Source organism: Sporobolomyces salmoneus (assembly GCF_050403485.1).
Source record: "Sporobolomyces salmoneus JCM6883 DNA, S_salmoneus_JCM6883_v1_ctg34, whole genome shotgun sequence".
Classification (NCBI taxonomy): Eukaryota; Fungi; Basidiomycota; class Microbotryomycetes; order Sporidiobolales; family Sporidiobolaceae; genus Sporobolomyces; species Sporobolomyces salmoneus.
In genome coordinates, this window is record NW_027481129.1 from 181,894 (window position 1) to 198,920 (window position 17,027).

The 17,027-nt window shown below is 51.3% G+C and overlaps 4 protein-coding genes across 4 annotated transcripts; 1 reads left to right on the forward strand and 3 right to left on the reverse strand.

Annotated features, from left to right (window-relative positions):
* Positions 1 to 1,183: 1,183 nt before the first annotated feature.
* Positions 1,184 to 4,064, reverse strand: JCM6883_005608 (uncharacterized protein; the record flags this gene model as incomplete). The annotated part of the gene is made up of 15 exons (XM_076633163.1): positions 1,184 to 1,412; positions 1,482 to 1,614; positions 1,673 to 1,829; positions 1,898 to 1,962; positions 2,103 to 2,204; positions 2,269 to 2,442; positions 2,521 to 2,638; positions 2,707 to 2,830; positions 2,895 to 2,959; positions 3,022 to 3,244; positions 3,301 to 3,352; positions 3,425 to 3,480; positions 3,543 to 3,787; positions 3,873 to 3,898; positions 3,968 to 4,064. 15 exons carry the CDS (start codon positions 4,062 to 4,064, stop codon positions 1,184 to 1,186), a joined length of 1,866 nt encoding a protein of 621 aa, XP_076486918.1.
* Positions 4,065 to 4,383: 319 nt separating this feature from the next.
* On the reverse strand, positions 4,384 to 7,512 carry POP1 (ribonuclease P/MRP protein subunit POP1; the record flags this gene model as incomplete). The annotated part of the gene is made up of 13 exons (XM_076633164.1): positions 4,384 to 4,468; positions 4,533 to 4,669; positions 4,730 to 5,575; positions 5,642 to 5,807; positions 5,872 to 5,960; positions 6,027 to 6,384; positions 6,444 to 6,619; positions 6,680 to 6,756; positions 6,818 to 6,923; positions 6,988 to 7,102; positions 7,168 to 7,217; positions 7,278 to 7,324; positions 7,386 to 7,512. 13 exons carry the CDS (start codon positions 7,510 to 7,512, stop codon positions 4,384 to 4,386), a joined length of 2,379 nt encoding a protein of 792 aa, XP_076486919.1.
* Positions 7,513 to 7,615: 103 nt separating this feature from the next.
* JCM6883_005610 (SET domain-containing protein) lies at positions 7,616 to 10,091 on the forward strand (the record flags this gene model as incomplete). Its single annotated transcript, XM_076633165.1, has 4 exons — positions 7,616 to 7,880; positions 7,942 to 8,109; positions 8,171 to 9,911; positions 9,992 to 10,091. The coding sequence occupies 4 exons, from the start codon at positions 7,616 to 7,618 to the stop codon at positions 10,089 to 10,091; spliced, it is 2,274 nt and encodes a 757-aa protein (XP_076486920.1).
* Positions 10,092 to 10,120: 29 nt separating this feature from the next.
* Positions 10,121 to 16,204, reverse strand: JCM6883_005611 (uncharacterized protein; the record flags this gene model as incomplete). Its single annotated transcript, XM_076633166.1, has 21 exons — positions 10,121 to 10,299; positions 10,363 to 10,458; positions 10,527 to 10,880; positions 10,953 to 11,079; positions 11,142 to 11,314; positions 11,382 to 11,523; positions 11,596 to 11,752; positions 11,818 to 11,960; positions 12,020 to 12,295; positions 12,451 to 12,904; positions 12,969 to 13,058; positions 13,131 to 13,284; positions 13,349 to 13,735; positions 13,802 to 13,947; positions 14,008 to 14,159; positions 14,224 to 14,397; positions 14,468 to 14,854; positions 14,925 to 15,341; positions 15,416 to 15,553; positions 15,624 to 15,740; positions 15,815 to 16,204. The coding sequence occupies 21 exons, from the start codon at positions 16,202 to 16,204 to the stop codon at positions 10,121 to 10,123; spliced, it is 4,653 nt and encodes a 1,550-aa protein (XP_076486921.1).
* Between the last annotated feature and the right edge of the window lie 823 nt (positions 16,205 to 17,027).

Sequence of the window (17,027 nt, forward strand, 5' to 3'; positions counted from 1 at the left end):
CAGATCGAAACAACGTCCAACGAGGATTCCTTGCGGAGTAGCTGAGAGCAGAAAGGTTCGCGCGTCGGCTGGAAGATCAACCAGTTCCTTTGAAAAGAGAAGATGATCTACATCGCAACGAGGTTGAGCAGTCGAAGAAATCTTTCCCAGTACGAAAAGGAACAAAGCTCACAGAATTCGAGAACTCTTTCATGCTGTTTGAGCAATTGACCACTCGCTTCTTCATCCTGCTCGAGATATTTGACAAGGCTCTTGCAGACTATACATGAATGTCAGCTCGGGAACTCGCCTCATGACGCGAAACGATAGCCTTGAACTCACCATTTTCGACTGTTGATAGTTCAATCAGGAAAAGGTTCTCGGCGCGTGTCAAAGGTATGATGGTCACAAAAGATAGTAGACCTACATTTCTTACAAGCCGCATCTTCACCCGGAAACTTGAGGTCTTTGGACAATGCAGTGTCGAGTTCGTCAAGTTTCTGTTCATTGCTCAACGATCGCGTCAACTACGAGAGGCCAACGAATCTTAGGTAAGGATCACATACGGTTTCGCGGAGTTCTTTCGTCTTTGCAATCAAGACCTTACCCGGAACAGAATCTTTGCAATGATTCAAATCTTTGACGAAATTTTCGGCGACGGCGTGCAAATTTCCAGTTCCTTCTAGTGTCGTACGGTGGTATAAGCATTGATAATACCGTAGAGGCAAGAGTAGACTCACCTTGCTTCGCAACGTCTAACTCGAGGCGAATGTGTGCAGCGAGCTTAAACCACTTTGAGCCGTCCGCCGACCTGAATTCTCTCTTCAGCACTTCCTTGACTAGAAAGACATCGTCATGTTGGTCATGGTTAGATCGTGGAAAGAGTGTGGCCTGTAACGCAAAGTATTTCCCTATCATGAGACTGTCAGCCGAGACTTGCAGACGAAAAGAAGCACGAAATGAGCTTACTGAGCGACTTCTTGAGCTCCTTGCGCCTCTTCTCCTCCTCTCGTTCCCTTCCCTCATTCGTGAAGGCCGCTCGCAACATGGTCGAATGAAGAAAAAGGGAGCAGAGCGAGAAAAGAGAGGACTCGAACCAGCGCATTGATCGGGTCCTCGCTCGTACTCGCTCCTACCTCTCCGGAATGGCTGAATGAAAGTCGACAGCACAGATCCTTACCTTCTCAGGGTCTCAATCTCGATCTTATAGCAGTGGGTAGAACAGAAGCAGAAGCAAAACGAGAGTTTCTACCTGAATTCCGATCTTCGCCGACGAGCTCCCTTTTTGTTCAACGACCGCTCCATTCGAGTCTGAGTCTGAAGTCGATGATACAGGGAGGATAGTCGCTTCGAGGGTTGGCTGTTGACCGAGCTTGCCGTTTCCAACCATGACTAACTCGCCGAACGAAGGGATACCTTTGACGACGACGAATCTGTTTCACAGTACATTTCAGCACGATGTCACTGAAATAAGAAGTGTCAGAGCGATATGATGGACTTACAGTAGAGCGGGACCGGGAACGAAAAGAGCTGGATTCGGAGGAAGTTGGGAGCAGTGAATCGTCGTTTCGTTCAGATTCGAGGAGAAAGAATGATCGAGAACGAGCAATCGAGCTCCCATGTTCATGACGTGAGCTGAAGGTAGAGTTGATCAATACTTTGCGGATGAAGATGTTGACGAGTCGAGACTCACTTGAGAAACCTGTGCGAATCAACACGATTGAAATGTCCTTTGTGAGATCGCCGTCGACCAGATTGGAAGCAGGTAAAGTGATGTCGAAGTAGTTGCCGCCGTAAGTTATCGAAGAAGGTAAGCCAGTCGGTTGAGGGCGAGGAGCGTCGTAGTAAGACTGGACGAGACGAAAAAAGAGTGAGATGAGGCAAATTCAATCGCGATCAGACCGAGAGAGGAACGAACAGGGTAAAAGCGCTCGACACGATACTCGGTATGAAAGACGTAAGAAGCGTTGGTTTGATCATTGACTGGAAAGATGAGGCAACAGTCAGTCTTCGTGAATTCAACTAGAAACTCGAGAAACGGCGCCGATGGGTTCCTTCGGGAGTCAGGCTGATCCCCGTCAAGCTGAGTGCAATGACGATACAGCTCGGAGATGTAGACTCACTGACATCGACGTTCGGATTGGATCCAGCGACGAAAACACTTCCATCATAGAGCAAAGTCGCGCTGGAGTGATACATTCGAGGAATCGTCGAAGTACCGCAACCTAGTCCCTCAATGATCGTTGATCAGTATCAACTTAGACTGATAGAGCGAAGAGAATGACTGACTGAGATCCCATTGAGAACCTTTCGCAGCTCGAGCGTCGAAATAACGGCACTCGAGCCTCGGTCCCTTTGCGTAAGACTGATTGAGAGCGAACGAGTCCCATCCGTAGCCTTCAGCGCCCTGAGCTGCACCATTAAGGAGGAGAATACGTTGATCAGGGAGGTGGATCAAGTTGCCTAGCGATTCATTTCGAAAAGAGAAGAGTCGAGTCAGTGTTCTCCAGCTCGGGGTTTCAACGGGGGAAAGCTACTCACCCATCGTACGTCCTTCGGGTAGATCATCGTAGTCCGTCCAAGTCGCATCGTCAGCATCGAGAGGAGTGATTCCGACAGTCGAGGAAGAAGCCGGAGTATCGATGATATCCCATTCATTCTGCACACGAGTTCGCGAACGATTCAGACACGATGAGAGCGAACGGGATAGAAGAACTCAAGACTGACTTGATTCCAATCCTCTCTTTCAGGAGTTACTCCTCCGGCGAAAGCAATCGTCTGTCGATAATCGGGAGGAAGCATCGGAAGCATGATCGAACCGGCTCCAGCAGGGTAAGGTCGTTGAGCGTGACTACATGAAGCAAGGTCGTGAGCACTCTATGAACCACAGTCAATGAGTGGGAGGAGCGACTCACGTAATGTTTGGGAGACGAGACTCAGTATTTTGGTTGTAGTCGTAGAGAGTCGTCATCCAACCAGCCTACATCATATCGAGAGTTAGTCGCGAGGTGAGGGAGGTCGATGAGGAACGACATAACTCACTTGCATGAACAGTCGACCGTCGGAAAGCAACCAAGTCAAAGGATAGAGATTGACCGGCATCGTCTCCTCGAGAAACGTAACGTTGACAGGAACTTCATCGGGAGAACGACGAGGCCAGAACTCGATCGAAGGGACATTCTGCGCTCCCTGAGGAGTGTTAACGAAGGATCCCCAGAGCTCTCCGCCAATAATGATCGCACGCCCATCCGCAAGAGTTTCGACCCTATCCGCGGGGACGAGATTAGTTGTGAGCGGGAGTATGCGAATGGAATGACTCACGTCGGATACCAGCGAGAGAGAGGCATCGCATTGACGTTGTCGGTCCATTCGCCTGAAAAAGGAAAAGGTAAATCGAGCTCGGATCAGCGACAGAGCAGAGAAAGGAACGAGAAGGAGGGCTTACAAGAGTCATTGTCGCAAGGAGTGATCATTCGAATCGCTTTACCTCCATCGATGTTCCTGGCGAAACGAGATTCAGGTTTCGTGCGAAAGAGAGAACGATAATTGCGAAATTTGCTCACCCGTAAGGATTCGGAGAATTCGGACCAACTCCGACTCCCATCGTAGTAACAGCAGCATTTCCTCCAACATTGATCCACGAACCATTCCCGAGAACGTTTCCTCCCGCACAGAACGCGTTCGAAACGATGTCGAGAGGTCGGAAATCGTTCGTTTCAACGTCGTACGAGACGGCCCAAGCTGGATGACCGTTCACTTGAGCTGGATTGTTCTCGGTTTTGTCGACGATGTGGACTTTGTTCTTGTGCTGCTCAGACGGAGAGGACGAAGAGAGGATTCGTATCAGCTGAACGAACTTTCACTCCGTCGAAAAGAGAGTCGCGAGTTCTCACTTGGAAGAGTTGTTGAGCCGAAACACCTGCATGTACAACGCGTCAAGATTCGTTGAAGAGGATGTTCGGAGGGAAGCAGTGAATGAGAGACTCACCCGAATTTCCAACGATCTCAAACGTTCCCGCTTTTTGACCCTTCGCACCACTCGCGAGGGCGATGATGGCGAAGATGATCGAGGTATCGAGTCTCATGAGTGCTTTTGAGGAAGATCGTGTAAAGTCCGAGTTGAGAGAGGAGGGGAAGTGACTAGTTTCTGGAGCTGCTGCGATTGAGTAGCGCGTTTGTCGTACAATGAGAGTCGAGTCGTGAGTGTCTATGCAACTGGATCAGCTAGTGGACGTGAGGAGTAACGAGCGAGAAGCGTTGAAGGTGAAAGGAAGGCAAGAGAAGAAGGGGGTTTGAGCGTTTCCGACTAGCTGCCGAGTTCTCCGAGGCAACTCCGATGCTCTCTTTTCCTCTTCTCGCAGCAAAGCGATTCTTCTTAGACCTGCTTGGGATTCTCACGTGATATCAAGGTAGAATACTCAGAGTTGCTGCTCGATACGTCTCTCCATCTCGATTCCTGAATAGTACCAAATTTCGATTCGACCTAGCACTGTCAGGAGCAGAACGAGTGTCAGTACTGGCGCGTCGATCGCGACTAGTGAAGGTAGACACACCTCGAATCGCGATGCACCATCTCGAGGTAGCGAGAGAAAGAAACGACTCCAATTCCGTAACCTTTTCCTCGAGCGAGCGAGAAAGTACCCGTCGTAATCCTTCCAATGACTGCTTCTTTCTTGGGTCTCTCACACAGCTGAGGGGAAGAGCGAGAGTCAGTGAATGAAAGACCGAGCAGTGGAGAGATTGGGCTTACATCTTCTGCTCCTTCTCCTTCTCCCGTCGCAAGCACTCGTTCGTTCCTCCTTTTCAATTCAATCTTCGCCCTCACTTTCTCAACTTCCCCTTCCTCGAGTTCGTAGATCAACCCAAAGTCCTCCGATACTCCTCGGAGGCAGGGATCGACCCTGACTCGAACGAGAGCTTTCGCGAGGAGTGAATTCCCTTTCAAACTTTCCCCATTCTTCAATGAGGTCCAACCTTTCGTGAGGCCCTGTTCGAGTCTTGCGAGAGGCGTCGATTCCGTCTCCGATGTTTGAGAGGTTGGGAGTCGGTTCTTGCTGACTGAGGCGGAGAGAGAAGTTGCGATTTTGGACGGTACGAGATACGGTTGAACCTGATTCTCCGTCACGTCTTCCTCCATCGCTTCCTCCTCTTTCCCTCTCTCTTTTCCTTTCCTTCGCAGTAGCTTCTCAAGGTCGACATTCCAAGGATCCTCCGTCCCCAATTTCGAAAAATTCGGACGTTTCGCCGGCGGTCTCCTCTCCCAATACCCTCTCTCATCCACCTCTCTCCTTTTCTCATGTTCCTCATACGCCATCGTCGAAGGGTAATCTTGTGGGAAAGTCGCCAATCCAGCTTCGTATGTCGAGAGAGCTCGTTCTCGTAGACCGGCGACTCGAGGGGAGGAGTGAACAAGAGAAGACCAGAACGCCATGGACCACCCGAAGGGAATCGTGAGAGTGAAGAGAGAGGTCGATTCGGAGGAGAGGGAGGAAGAGGAGACGCCGAGAGTAGAGGGAGAAAGGGTTCGTTGGGAGAGGAGGATTGGGATTCGATCGTCTTGAGCGAGTGGGCGGAGTGAAGTACCCGGAAGGAGGTTCTGAAATAAGACAACATTCGTCAGTAGAGAAATTCACGAGAGAGGAAGAGTGAAGGGATAGCTCACCTGAGATCGTCGAGCGTCGAGGTCTGTCTTTTTGTACTTCAGAGTCGACATTCGCTGTCGTTTCGCTGCGTCCCAGAAGGAGTCGACATTCGCTATCTCATGACTCGGGACGAGCGGTTCCTGAGAGAGGGGAGAAGAATCCGACTTGTCAAGTTTCGGAGGAAAGCTAAAAATCGAACGTTCAGCGAAACTTCGAATACGACAAGACAGTAGAGTTCGAAGAGACTCACGAAAGTCGAGGATCATAGACTTCGAACCCGAAGATCATTCCTTCGGGAACTCCACCAGGTCCAGCTTCAGGATCGAGTTTCCTCCACGCCTAGCTCTCATCCAGTCTCGTCAGTCTCCCCTCCGGTCGCTTCAGCGTGTGGAGGAGGATACTCACAGCTTTTGCTTCCTGGTTTCTCGGTTTGGTCGGCCTGAGAACTGCTTTGACTACCTCTGCCGCTCGTTTCCCCGTCACTTCAAACGTTGCGAATTCCTCCTCATGTTTCGTGATCTTGACGTCTGACTCAGGATCGATCGCTCTCTCGCACGCTGAGAAAGCCGTTCGTGCAATCGTCGGATGAACGCGGATGAGAATCGTGTCGGTGAAGAAACTCTTGCCGTCGGAGGTTGTTGCTCGACGCAGAGGAGTAGTGCGAGGACGCCAGATGAAAGTAGCGGGACCGATTAATCCGTTAGGGTATTGTAGAGAAGGATCATAGAGGTTTGTGGTGCATTCGCGAGCTCCCCATATAAAGCTGGTAAGGAAGAAGTTCAATCACGTTCGAGAGCATGTGGGCGAAAAGCAAAAACTCACCGTTGAGAGGTAGGCGAGATCGTAGCAGGATCACATACTTTATCGAGCAGTGTCCACAGTTGTTCGTGAGGGCCGTCGAGTTGAAAGTATTGATGATAGCTCGCATCGTGAACCATCGCGCCATGAAAAGCAGCGCGGTAGGAAGAACGGTAAGCTTTCTCGGTGGGTTTCTCTGCCTGTGGGGATGTCAGCACGTGAGTGAGCGCTCGTTCGAGAGTGAGGGAAGAGAAACTTGCGAGACGGAATCCCCATATATCGATCATGTGCATCCTTTTCGCATGCCAAACGTGAGTTCCGAGCCATAGCTTCTCCCCTACAGGTCGGACTGGGTATGAGCATGAAATCGTGGACAAAACCACGAAAGAGCAGCTCACGCTGACGCTTCTTGAACATTTCAGCCTTGAGACCTGGTCGCACTCTCCGATGTCTCCCCAGCATCTTTCTCGAAACCTTTTTCGGCTTTGCAGCATCTTTCGGTACCTACATGCGAGATGAGAGTTTCGTGAGCACAGCTCAAACAGCGGTAGCTCGGCTTCAGACTGACCTCTGCTTTCGCTCGTTCACGAAGTCTGAGCGGTAAGCGACGAATGTTGTGACTCGCAGCTCGACGTCGTAGGTGCCGAGGAAGAGACTGGAACGCTCTTTGTGTTCCTGCCTCTCTGCTCGCGGACCTGAATCAGTAAAGAGCGAATCTCGACTTCGGAAGCGAAAAATGGAAACTCACTTTGCCGACTTCATCGCTCGCTGCATCGCCGTGATCTCGAACGCCCGCGCCTGTCACAATCAATTTCAACGTAGGTTTCCAATCCGCCTAGACGAAGACGATTGACTGACCTGGGCGAATTTCTCGACTTCAATCGTCGCAGGCAAAGTGTTGTTACCTAGCTCGAAGATGGTCAGCTCTTTCGCCCTACCGTGGGAGACAGTCTTCAGAGTAATCACCGCTCGCAGTCGATCCCCCTTGTCTCTGCTGGTATCCTTGAACTGGAATCGATCTCTGATCCTTCATTCTCTGCCGCTTCTTGTCTGCTCCACTTTGCGGTCCATCCATGTTCCGCTTCGGAGGCATCTCTGTCGCTCCTTGACTCGCCGGCTGTATTCGAAGTCGTCGTAGATGAATGAACTTGTCGAGGAATAATTCTTCATCTCTTTCCCTTCACCATTCTCGACACATGTCGACAATAGACTATGAAGCGCTAGAAGCAGCATACACGTACCTACCAGAACCTACTCCAGTCAGAAAACTCGATCGTTCAGCTGTTCTCGCTGCTCATTCAACCATTTCAGAACGGGAACGACTGCTTGATGCAAGAGGACAAGTGAGGACTCGAAGAGTCATTCTAGGTCGAGGGAAACACTTCAGTAGTCGGGAAGTGAAGGAACTCGAGCCCCTGAAGCTGTCAGCTGGTCAGACACGGATCGACGAGGTCGCAGCTGGTTCGTCCTCGTTTCTCTCCCTCGACCGATATTGATCTGGCTGACATTCTAGTATCACAAGGAAGATTGCTCGTCTGTAGAGTCGTAGCTCTTCCCGTTCGAACAGCATCGGTTCAATTAGTCGTTGAAACTTCCGAAGGTTTCGTCGTTCCCGTCTCGCTATTCCGGATCCCTAGCAAGTTCAACTTGCAGGATCTGAAGGACATCTTCCCTATCGGCTCAACATTTGGTGAGCATCGGTCTTCCTCCTCGAGGTTCCGTCGCTGACTTTTGATAAATTCACAAAACAGCTATTAAAGAACCCTTCGTCCGTTCGACTCGCGACGGCTACTACATCCGAATCGAATCTCCCTCAGACTTCGTCAGACTCTTTCCCGATTCTCCCCTCCTCGAATCGACAGGCACGAATTTTGCCTCGAAACACCCGCTCTTCGGTCGTTCGGCCGAACACTGCAAGACGATTGGGAACAAAGCGTTTCAAGCGCAAAGGTGGCACGCGGCGAAAGAAGCCTATACTTGGAGTCTCTCGATGCTGGAATCGTCGCACGCATCCTCAACGACGATTCTGAGAGCGACTCTTCTCTCGAACCTCGCTCTCACAAACCTCAAGCTCTCCCTCCCTTCCTCTGCCCGACGCAACTGTACCCTCGCTCTCTCGCTCTTCCCTCCTTCTGTCTACGCATCTCCCTCAACACCTCTCGAACGAAAACTTCTCTACCGACTCTCTCTTTCCCTCTACTCCCTCGACCGCTTCACCGAATGCATCTTGACGCTCTCTACTCTCACTTCATCTGATCTTCCTGACTCCGATGCTGTCACTCTTCTCGAACGCGCACGTTCTCGACTCCTCGAGCAAACTCAAGCGACTTTCGATTTCCCGTCACTGCATCGACAAGCTCGAGACGATCATGGAGCAAGGCTGGACGTCGCGGATTATTTTGCGTTCGATGCAGTAGAAGTGAAGCAGATTGAGGGAAAGGGGAAAGGATTGATTGCGAAACGAGCGATTCAGAGAGGGGAAGTCTTAATGGTGTGTAAACCTGTCGCTTCGGCGGGATCGATCGGGAAACAAGGCGGGAAAGGACCGTCAGGAGCTGAGGGGAGGAAGACGCGGTACTTGACAGGGGTCAATCTGTGGACGAAATCGGAAGATCCGTGGACGATTAACGAAGTCATCTCGCAACTGGCTTGGGATGCAGCGGAAGGGGAAGAAGGGGTTGATACACTTGCGGAAGAGCTGTGGGCAGGCGAGCCGAACAACGGAAGGGAGGCGGGAGGAAGTTCGGGGCGAGATATCAGCAGATTGGAAGGGATCGTTACGTTCAACGGGTTTCGAATCGAAGATCTCGCCTCAATTTCGATCGACTCCGACTCGACACACAACAGCAAAGAAGAAGACATCTTCTCACCTCCGATAGCAATTTATCCTCCACTCCCCTCCGCATGCAATCATTCTTGTCTACCAAACGCCTCTTACACCTTTCTATCCCAGCTCTTCATATCTCGAGCTCGAGAAGACGTCAAGGAGGGAGAAGAAATCACCATTTCGTATCTCGCTCAAACAGCAAGTCTCGAGGCACGAGAAGGAAAGCTGTCGAGGCATGGATTCGTTTGTGACTGTGAGTTGTGCGATGACGAAAGAAGGGCAGGAAAGGCTATCAGAAAGAGGAGGACGTCACTACTAGAGGAGGCGCAACGGATAGCCGGAAACGACGACAGTAGTATCGAACGACTTCTTCGGCTCGAGAAGGAGGTGGAGGAGACTTACGACGCCAAGACGACTCTTCGGCCGGCACTCTACTCAGTAACTCGAATCTTGTCTCAATCCTTCGCTTCGAGAGGTCGTTATCGAGAATCAATCGTAGCAGAAACGGAGGGACTCGCTTCGTTGGGCGCGGTGATCAAGGAAAGCGAGGACGGTGAAGGACTTCGATTACTTTCTCCACCTCGTAGCCGAGATATGAACGCAACATCGAGTGCTCTCTGGATTGGGAAAATGTGGGCAGCTCTCGGAGAAAAGACGAAATCGAGGTGAGCATGCAAAACCGTCTCGACACCTCGCGCTCACACCTCACGCTCCTCTCGCTAACATCCTTGCCATCTTTCCATAGCTCGTGGTGGAATCTGGCTAGAGATATAGAGAAAGGTCAAGCTGGGGAAGAGCTGTTCGAACTGTGGTATCTCTCAAACCTAGGAACAGAATCGAAATAAAATCCTTTACAATGGTTCAGGCTACCCGTCTACTCGCTACTGTCCCTCCCCTTCTTTGCCTTCTCGAGCAGTTCATCAAAGTTCCCAGTTGATTCGCACATCTCTCTGAACGCTCCGTCTTGCTTCTCGAGCAGCTTCGACGGTTTGTCAAACTCGACCACTCGTCCCGCGCCGAGAACGAGGACACGGTCGTAGTCGACGATCGTTTCTGTTCCAGAAAGGTACGATGAGCATACCATGGATTCGGTTCAAGAGAGATGAAATAGCTTACCGATTCGATGTGCGACGGTCAATAAAGTGCAGCCTTCGAACTCTTCACGAATAGCTCTTTGGACGAGACGATCCGATTCATTGTCGAGAGAAGCGGCTGCACGAACAGTTCTGCGAGTCAGCCTCTCGTCTCGGTAAATTGAGGTTCGAAAGCGGAGAACTCACTAGCTTCGTCGAGGATGACAACTTTGCTGCGTCTGACAAGCGCCCGAGCCAATCCGACGAGTTGCCTTTGACCTTGCGAAAAGTTTGAACCCCCGCTACGAACTGGCGACTCGAGGTCGAGGTCGTCGTTCTCCTTTGCGAATCCGCTCCGCTTCAGAGCAGACCAAAGAGACTGATCGTCATGTTCATCGGTAGGATCCAAGTTCGAGCGAAGAGTTCCCGAGAACAACGTCGGATCTTGAGGGACGAGAGTGAGTCGGGATCGAATAGCTTCAATGTTCGTGTCCGACAGTTTTCGACCGTCGATCGTAATAGTTCCTCCAGACGGGATGATGAAGCGCATCAATGCGAGTGCTACCGGGTTTCAAGTGAACTAGTGTCAGCTCCCATCGAGTGTCGAACGAAGGGTCGATTCTTTGGACTCACATAAACTACTCTTTCCGCAACCACTTTCTCCTACGATACCGATCTTCTCTCCGGGCTCGATCCGGAACGAGAGCTCGTGAAGGACGTCTTGGCTATCTTCGGAATACTTTGCGGAGAATTCGTCGAACTGGAAGAGCAACAAAAGATTAGGCGACAGCATCTCAAATTCCGGAATCTGGAGAAGCTTACCTCGATCGCACCATCGTGAGGCCAACTCGCTGGAGGTTGTTTCTTTTCCGAGTTCGCTTCTTCCCAAGGAATCTCTGTACTGTATTGAACGATCCGTTGAACCGAATTCATCGAGAGCTCATTACGATTCACGGATCGAACGACGTAGAGAATTCGAGACGTGAATTCGAGACCTGCGTAAGTCGACGTTGATGTGATCAGTCTCGATTCGGAAGAGACTGAGACAGACAGCGATCTCACCAGTCGAAATGAGGAAACCTGTAACTCCGGACGAGAGTCCCGAAGATAGGCAAAGAAGCCCGACGATGAACGAAACGAGCGCCCCGACCATATCCGATCGCTCTTCAAGCCATCTGTCGAGACCTTCTCCGTACAGTTGAACCTATCGACACGTGCGAGAGACGGAGTCAGCTCTTCGTCAGCTCGAGCTTGGTAATTGGACGCAAATACTTGCCTGGTTGTATCGGTCTGTTTGAGTCTTGTAGCGTGAAACAAAGTATTCCTCACGACCGAAAGCTCGGATAGTCACAATTCCACTCGTCGCATCTCCCAGAGTCGAAAACAGAGGTGAGCGTGCCGCAGCGATTTCCTTTCGAGCAGCGAGAGCGTTTCTAGTACGAGATAGAGACACGGTCAGTCTCAACACCATCAAAGAGTGAGAGAATGGGCAACGTACCGAACGTAGAGTTTTCCGATCAGGAAGAAGACGAAAGCGATTCCGGCGGCGGGAAGGAGAAAGATGGGAAGAATCGAGCAGATCACGACTGCGACGAAGAGTACTTGAACACTGTAGTCGAAGACGGGTTGAAGGTTGTCGACCTGTAGATGAACGAAATGTGCTTGAAGTTCGGGGTTGATCGAGGAGGAACAGAACTCACCTGCTCGGTATCTGCGATCTCAGTATCTTTCGTATGACGGTTGAGTGCGTTTCCGAGCGGTGTCTTGTCCCACCAGCGGAAAGGAGCCGAAAACATTGATTTCGTGAGATCGGTGTAGAGGATTTTCGAGGCTCGAATACCTCCAGCGATGAGAGCGAGGTACATCGCAGTGAGAGAAGAGGCCGAAATGATTTGAATCGCAGCGTAAATCGAGAAGTATTTTGACGCTTGCGAGTCTCGAGTCGGCGCTTCGACCCATCTCCCAATCCACCAGCCCTGAAGAAGTACATTGATGATCAGTATCTTTTGCCCCGACAAGCCTGAGAGAAGTGTTGGAGAAGGTTGCAACACCGCTGAGGCAAAAGGTTCAAGATCACTTTCACCTCGCACGGAATGCAACCTCGTCCAACAAGAAGAGTAGAGGCACTCACTTGAGCGAGCATAAAGACGTGAGCAGTCAAGTTGACGAGAACGTAACAGGTCCAGAACACCCAACCTCCCATCGCGGCGAAATAACTTCGATAAACTTTCCAAGAAATTTGCGTTCCGGATCCCGAACTATCCCCGTCTTCTCGATGGTCATGACCCGAGCCGTGTTTGACGTGATGCTGTCCATTTTCGTCGTCTTTCGAGCGCGAACGATTGCTTCGATTGCTGCGAAGCGAAGATCCCGAATTCGTACGGAGCATTCCGCTTCCGCCGGCAGAGAGATCGTGAGAGGGAGGAGAAGCGTCTGTGACTTTGCCGTTGTGGAGGTTGACGATGAGGGAGCAATTGTCGAGTCGACGAGCGCATAATTTGACGAAGTGAGTGACGAGAACCACAGTTCTTTCTCGAAGGAGAGGGCCGTTCAAGCAATGCTCGACAACGTGTGATACCGCGCCGCTGCAGTGTATCAGAGTGACGTCAGTCGGAGCGTCTGAGGTCAGTGAAAGAGAGAGTGGCTTGCGAGTCGAGAGCACTGAGAACATCGTCGAGCAGGACGAGCTGCGATCGAGAATACACTGCACGAGCCAAACAAATTCGTTGTTTTTGACCACTAATGACACAGAGAAGAATGGATGATGAGCCAAGTCACCGAGCATTGCCGAGAGCGTCGATGAGGACGTACCCTGAGAGACTGAGACCTTTTTCTCCGCAACGAGTTTCATCTCCCTCCGGCAGACCTTCAATATCATTCTCCAGGGCGCACGCAAAGACTGTGTCGTTGTATCGTTCCTCGTCGAATTCTTCACCGAAGAGGATATTGTTTCGAATCGAAGTATCTGTAGAGGCGAGTTGAGAGTTTAGCGGAGGAGAACAGTGAGGATGCTTTCAAGACGAACGTACCTTGAAGCCAAGGACTTTGAGCGGCGTAAGATACCTTGAGGCGGTCTCCGGATTCCGTCGCGAATTCGACGGAGCCGCTCCGTAGAGATAGCTCGCCGAGAAGAGCGAGAAGAAAAGCACTTTTGCCGCTTCCGACATCTCCTGCAACGATCGTAGTCGAATCCTTGGCGATGTGGAGTTTGTCGACCTTGAGAGTGAACCCGGTCGAACCGTAACGAGAGAAGCGGAACGTCGCATCGGAAATTCGCACTGCCGTCTTCGAATCGCTAGCGCGTGAAAAGGATCGTGGACTGTCGTCGAGCTGTTCCGTATCTTGAATGAAACTGTTGATGCGTCCGACGGAGACACTCGCACGCATGAAAGCGGAGAGAAGTCGAGTCGCCGAAACTGCGAGATGAGCGACGCTTCAGCGGGTAGAACTCGGTGGAACATCGAGAGCTGGGCCCTACTTACTGACTGCTTCTCGAAGTAGACTGAACAGCGACATGGCCGTAAATGCGGTCGAAGCCGTAAGCGATTCCTTTTGAACGAAGACGAACGAGCCGAAAGTCGCGAGAGTGACGGCGGCGGGGATTCCAGTCGAGAGAAACATCATTCCGCTGTTCAAGGAGAGGAGTATGAGCATCGTTGGGCTTTCGGAGAGAATTGAGATTGCTCACGAGTAGATCTTTGCCCGCTTCTTGATTTTGTCGAGCTCGAGTTTCCGAGTCTTGGTGATTCTTTCGATCGAAGGTTTCTCCCAAGCGAACATCTTCAAGATTCGAATCGAATTGAGTAACTCTTGCACTAAGGTGACTCGTTTATCCGTAGCCTGAGATCGTGTTCCTCGTTAGTCTAAGGTGTCAAAATGCAGAGAGAGAGGGAGAGAAACGGACCTTCATGATCTCTTCCTGGACTCCGCCGTACTTCTTTGAGACAACACTCGAGACTGGGGCGAATCCGACGATAACTCCGAGAGCGACGAATGCCGACCAGCCGAGAAGGAAGTAGAGGAAGATGAGCGAGACGAGCAACTTTGGCACGATCCCAAAGAGCTCGAGTGCTGGAGTCTATCGAACAGAGTTGAACGTTTAGTGACTCTCAGGCCAGGCAATGACAAAGAAAGAGCAGTAAACTTACGAGGCTCGAAGTGATAACGTCGACGTCGGTTCCGACTAAGTTGTTGACACGTCCAACAGCCTCAGCTCCTCCTGCTCCTCCACCTTGTTTACTATGTTTCTTCTTGCCGGAAGAATCTTTACCATTCGAACCATTCTTCGAATTGTCGCTGTCGTCTTCTTCTCCATCCTCCTTATTCCCTCCGCCTCCCGCTTTCACTCGCATGAGGTTCTCGAACACTGCTGATCCCAGGATAGATCTGAGACGTAGACCGAGCTGGGCGAGGCGGTAGAGTGCGCTTTGATAACAGATTGAAGTAGCGACGGGTGCGACGAAGATTCCGACCGCGAAGAGGTAAGGCGAAAGTCCGAAGGGTGGTGCTTGAGAGGATTGCACGTAGCGAAGGAGCTGTGAGATACGAGTTGTCAGATCCACGGGTCTGAGCTGGGCCCCGGAAAGAGTGAAAAAGCGCGCTCACCAAATTCATCGAAAGAGGTGAAAGGAAGACGAACACGATCCAGGCACTTGCGAACGCGAGAATCTCGAACACTTCCTGACGATACCTCCAGAGGAAACACCATGTCGTGCCCACTGATGGCTTACTCGTTCTGTCTTCTTCGACGTCGTGCGAGTTCTGCTCTTTCCCCTCTACCACCTTTTCCGTTCCTTTCCAGCGGAATTGATCGAGCACGAGTCGAGAGTGGAGAATGTCGGGTAATGGCGGAACGAGGTGCTTGAATCCGTCGGCTTCGTCCTTCGATGAAGACGCAGATCGAGGGAGCAGACGACGGAGATGCTTCGAAGTAAGAAGGAAATATCGAGCCATACGAGGCTCGAGGAACGAAAATAAGAGGCGAGATAGAAGTGATGCAGTTTGCGCAGGGTTGGGAGGAAGCTGGAGAGGGCAATAGCAACGAAAGTCAGTCAAGAAAATCCGAGATGGACGCCTGCGAGCCGGGCAAGACGTACTCCGGGGATCTTTGGTTCAAATCTTGGAGGAGTCAGCAGTAGGATGGTGCATAGAGAAAAGGCGAGCACTGCTTGAGCCCATCCGAGTTTGACGAGGGTTGAAGTTGGAGGATGCGCAACGAACACAAAGGGAAAGAGCTGTCGTATAGCCGAAATGAGTCAGCTTCCACCATCTCCATGACCATTGGGGTGATTCGCAGGTACTCACCTCGGAGAAGAATGCGAAAATGGCGAGTCCAGCGGCGAGAACCAGTTGTTCGAAGCGTACGATTCGATGTAACCGTTCGTCGAATAGTCGTAAGAGGCTCGATAGCACGAGATAGAGCTGTACGACATGCGACATCATGTCTGCTCAGCTTGTCATTCCAGTGCGCGCAAAGATCAGAATGGGAGACTTACAGAGGTTGCGAGAATTCCTCCGTCGAAGATTCTCCTCCATTTCTCCTCTCCTGCTTGAAGGCGTGTGACGCAGAGAGCGAATAAACCTGTCACGGAGAGTATCTGCAAGCTCTCGAGTAGCATTTCGTCCCCTGTCGGTCCTTCAACAGCTTCCCCTCTCTCAGATCCGACCGGTTTCCTTCTCGTCTGTTGAGTAGTTTGCGAGCTGAGAAGTCCAGCCCGCTCTTCTTGACTTCCATCTTCTGCGGTGTGCCGCTTCACGTGTTGTCCCCTTGATCGGAAGTGCTTGAAAACAATGTGACAGGCTGATCCCCAGACTGTTCCCCCGAGGAGGACGTAAGGCGCGAGGGCGAGTATGGGCGATATAGATGTTCGAGAAACCGCCAGCATGGTTGCTGGGGTAGATGGAGCAAACGAAACAAGCGGGCCGCGCGATCAAGATTCAATTCCCCCTTTTAGAGTCACGTGACTTGGGAGAAATGCACTTTCGCTGATTCGTCCATTCCCGCAAGATGTCTTTGGCAAGCTCTCTGACCTCGACGCAATCTGCGCGACATCATCTGAATCGCTTGCGACGCGCCCAGAAGAAGATGAGCTCGTTACCGCATCGAAACTCGGGCCCCCTTTAGTTGCGCAAAACCTGGGAAGCGTCGGATCAGATTGCTCCATCGCATAGACATCGTGGGAAAGGAGAAAGCGACGAAGTGGACGAGGATTGAACGCAGAGGTCTGCCGCGCAACATTACGGAATGCTCGATCAAGATGAAAGAAAACGATAAACTGCTTGTGCTTCTTTGCTGAAGAATCATTATGTACGACAAAGGGCGGGGGATCATACTGCGATGCTATAGCGATGCGAGTAAGGAAGGTAAGAAGGGGGAAGAGAGTCGGAACGCTTAGTCTGTGAAGAGAGAGAGAAAGGATCAGCTCTCGGTGAACGGATGCAGCGAGGACAAAGAGGGAAAGGTTTCTCACTCTTGGCGGACTCCTTGTAGCCGGAAGCCTTGGCTCCGTGCTTCGACTCGTCGGCCTAAAAGGAAAGAGACAGAGTGTCAACTGAGAGAACGAAGAGACAGAAAATTGTAATTTACCTTGTCACCGAGAGCAGAGAGACCAGCGGAAGCACGGTCAGTGAGGGAAGCGTTTGTTTCACCTTTAGCTACCTCCCTACGGAGTGGAACGAAGATAAGAGTCAGCAAAATAGTCGAAACGG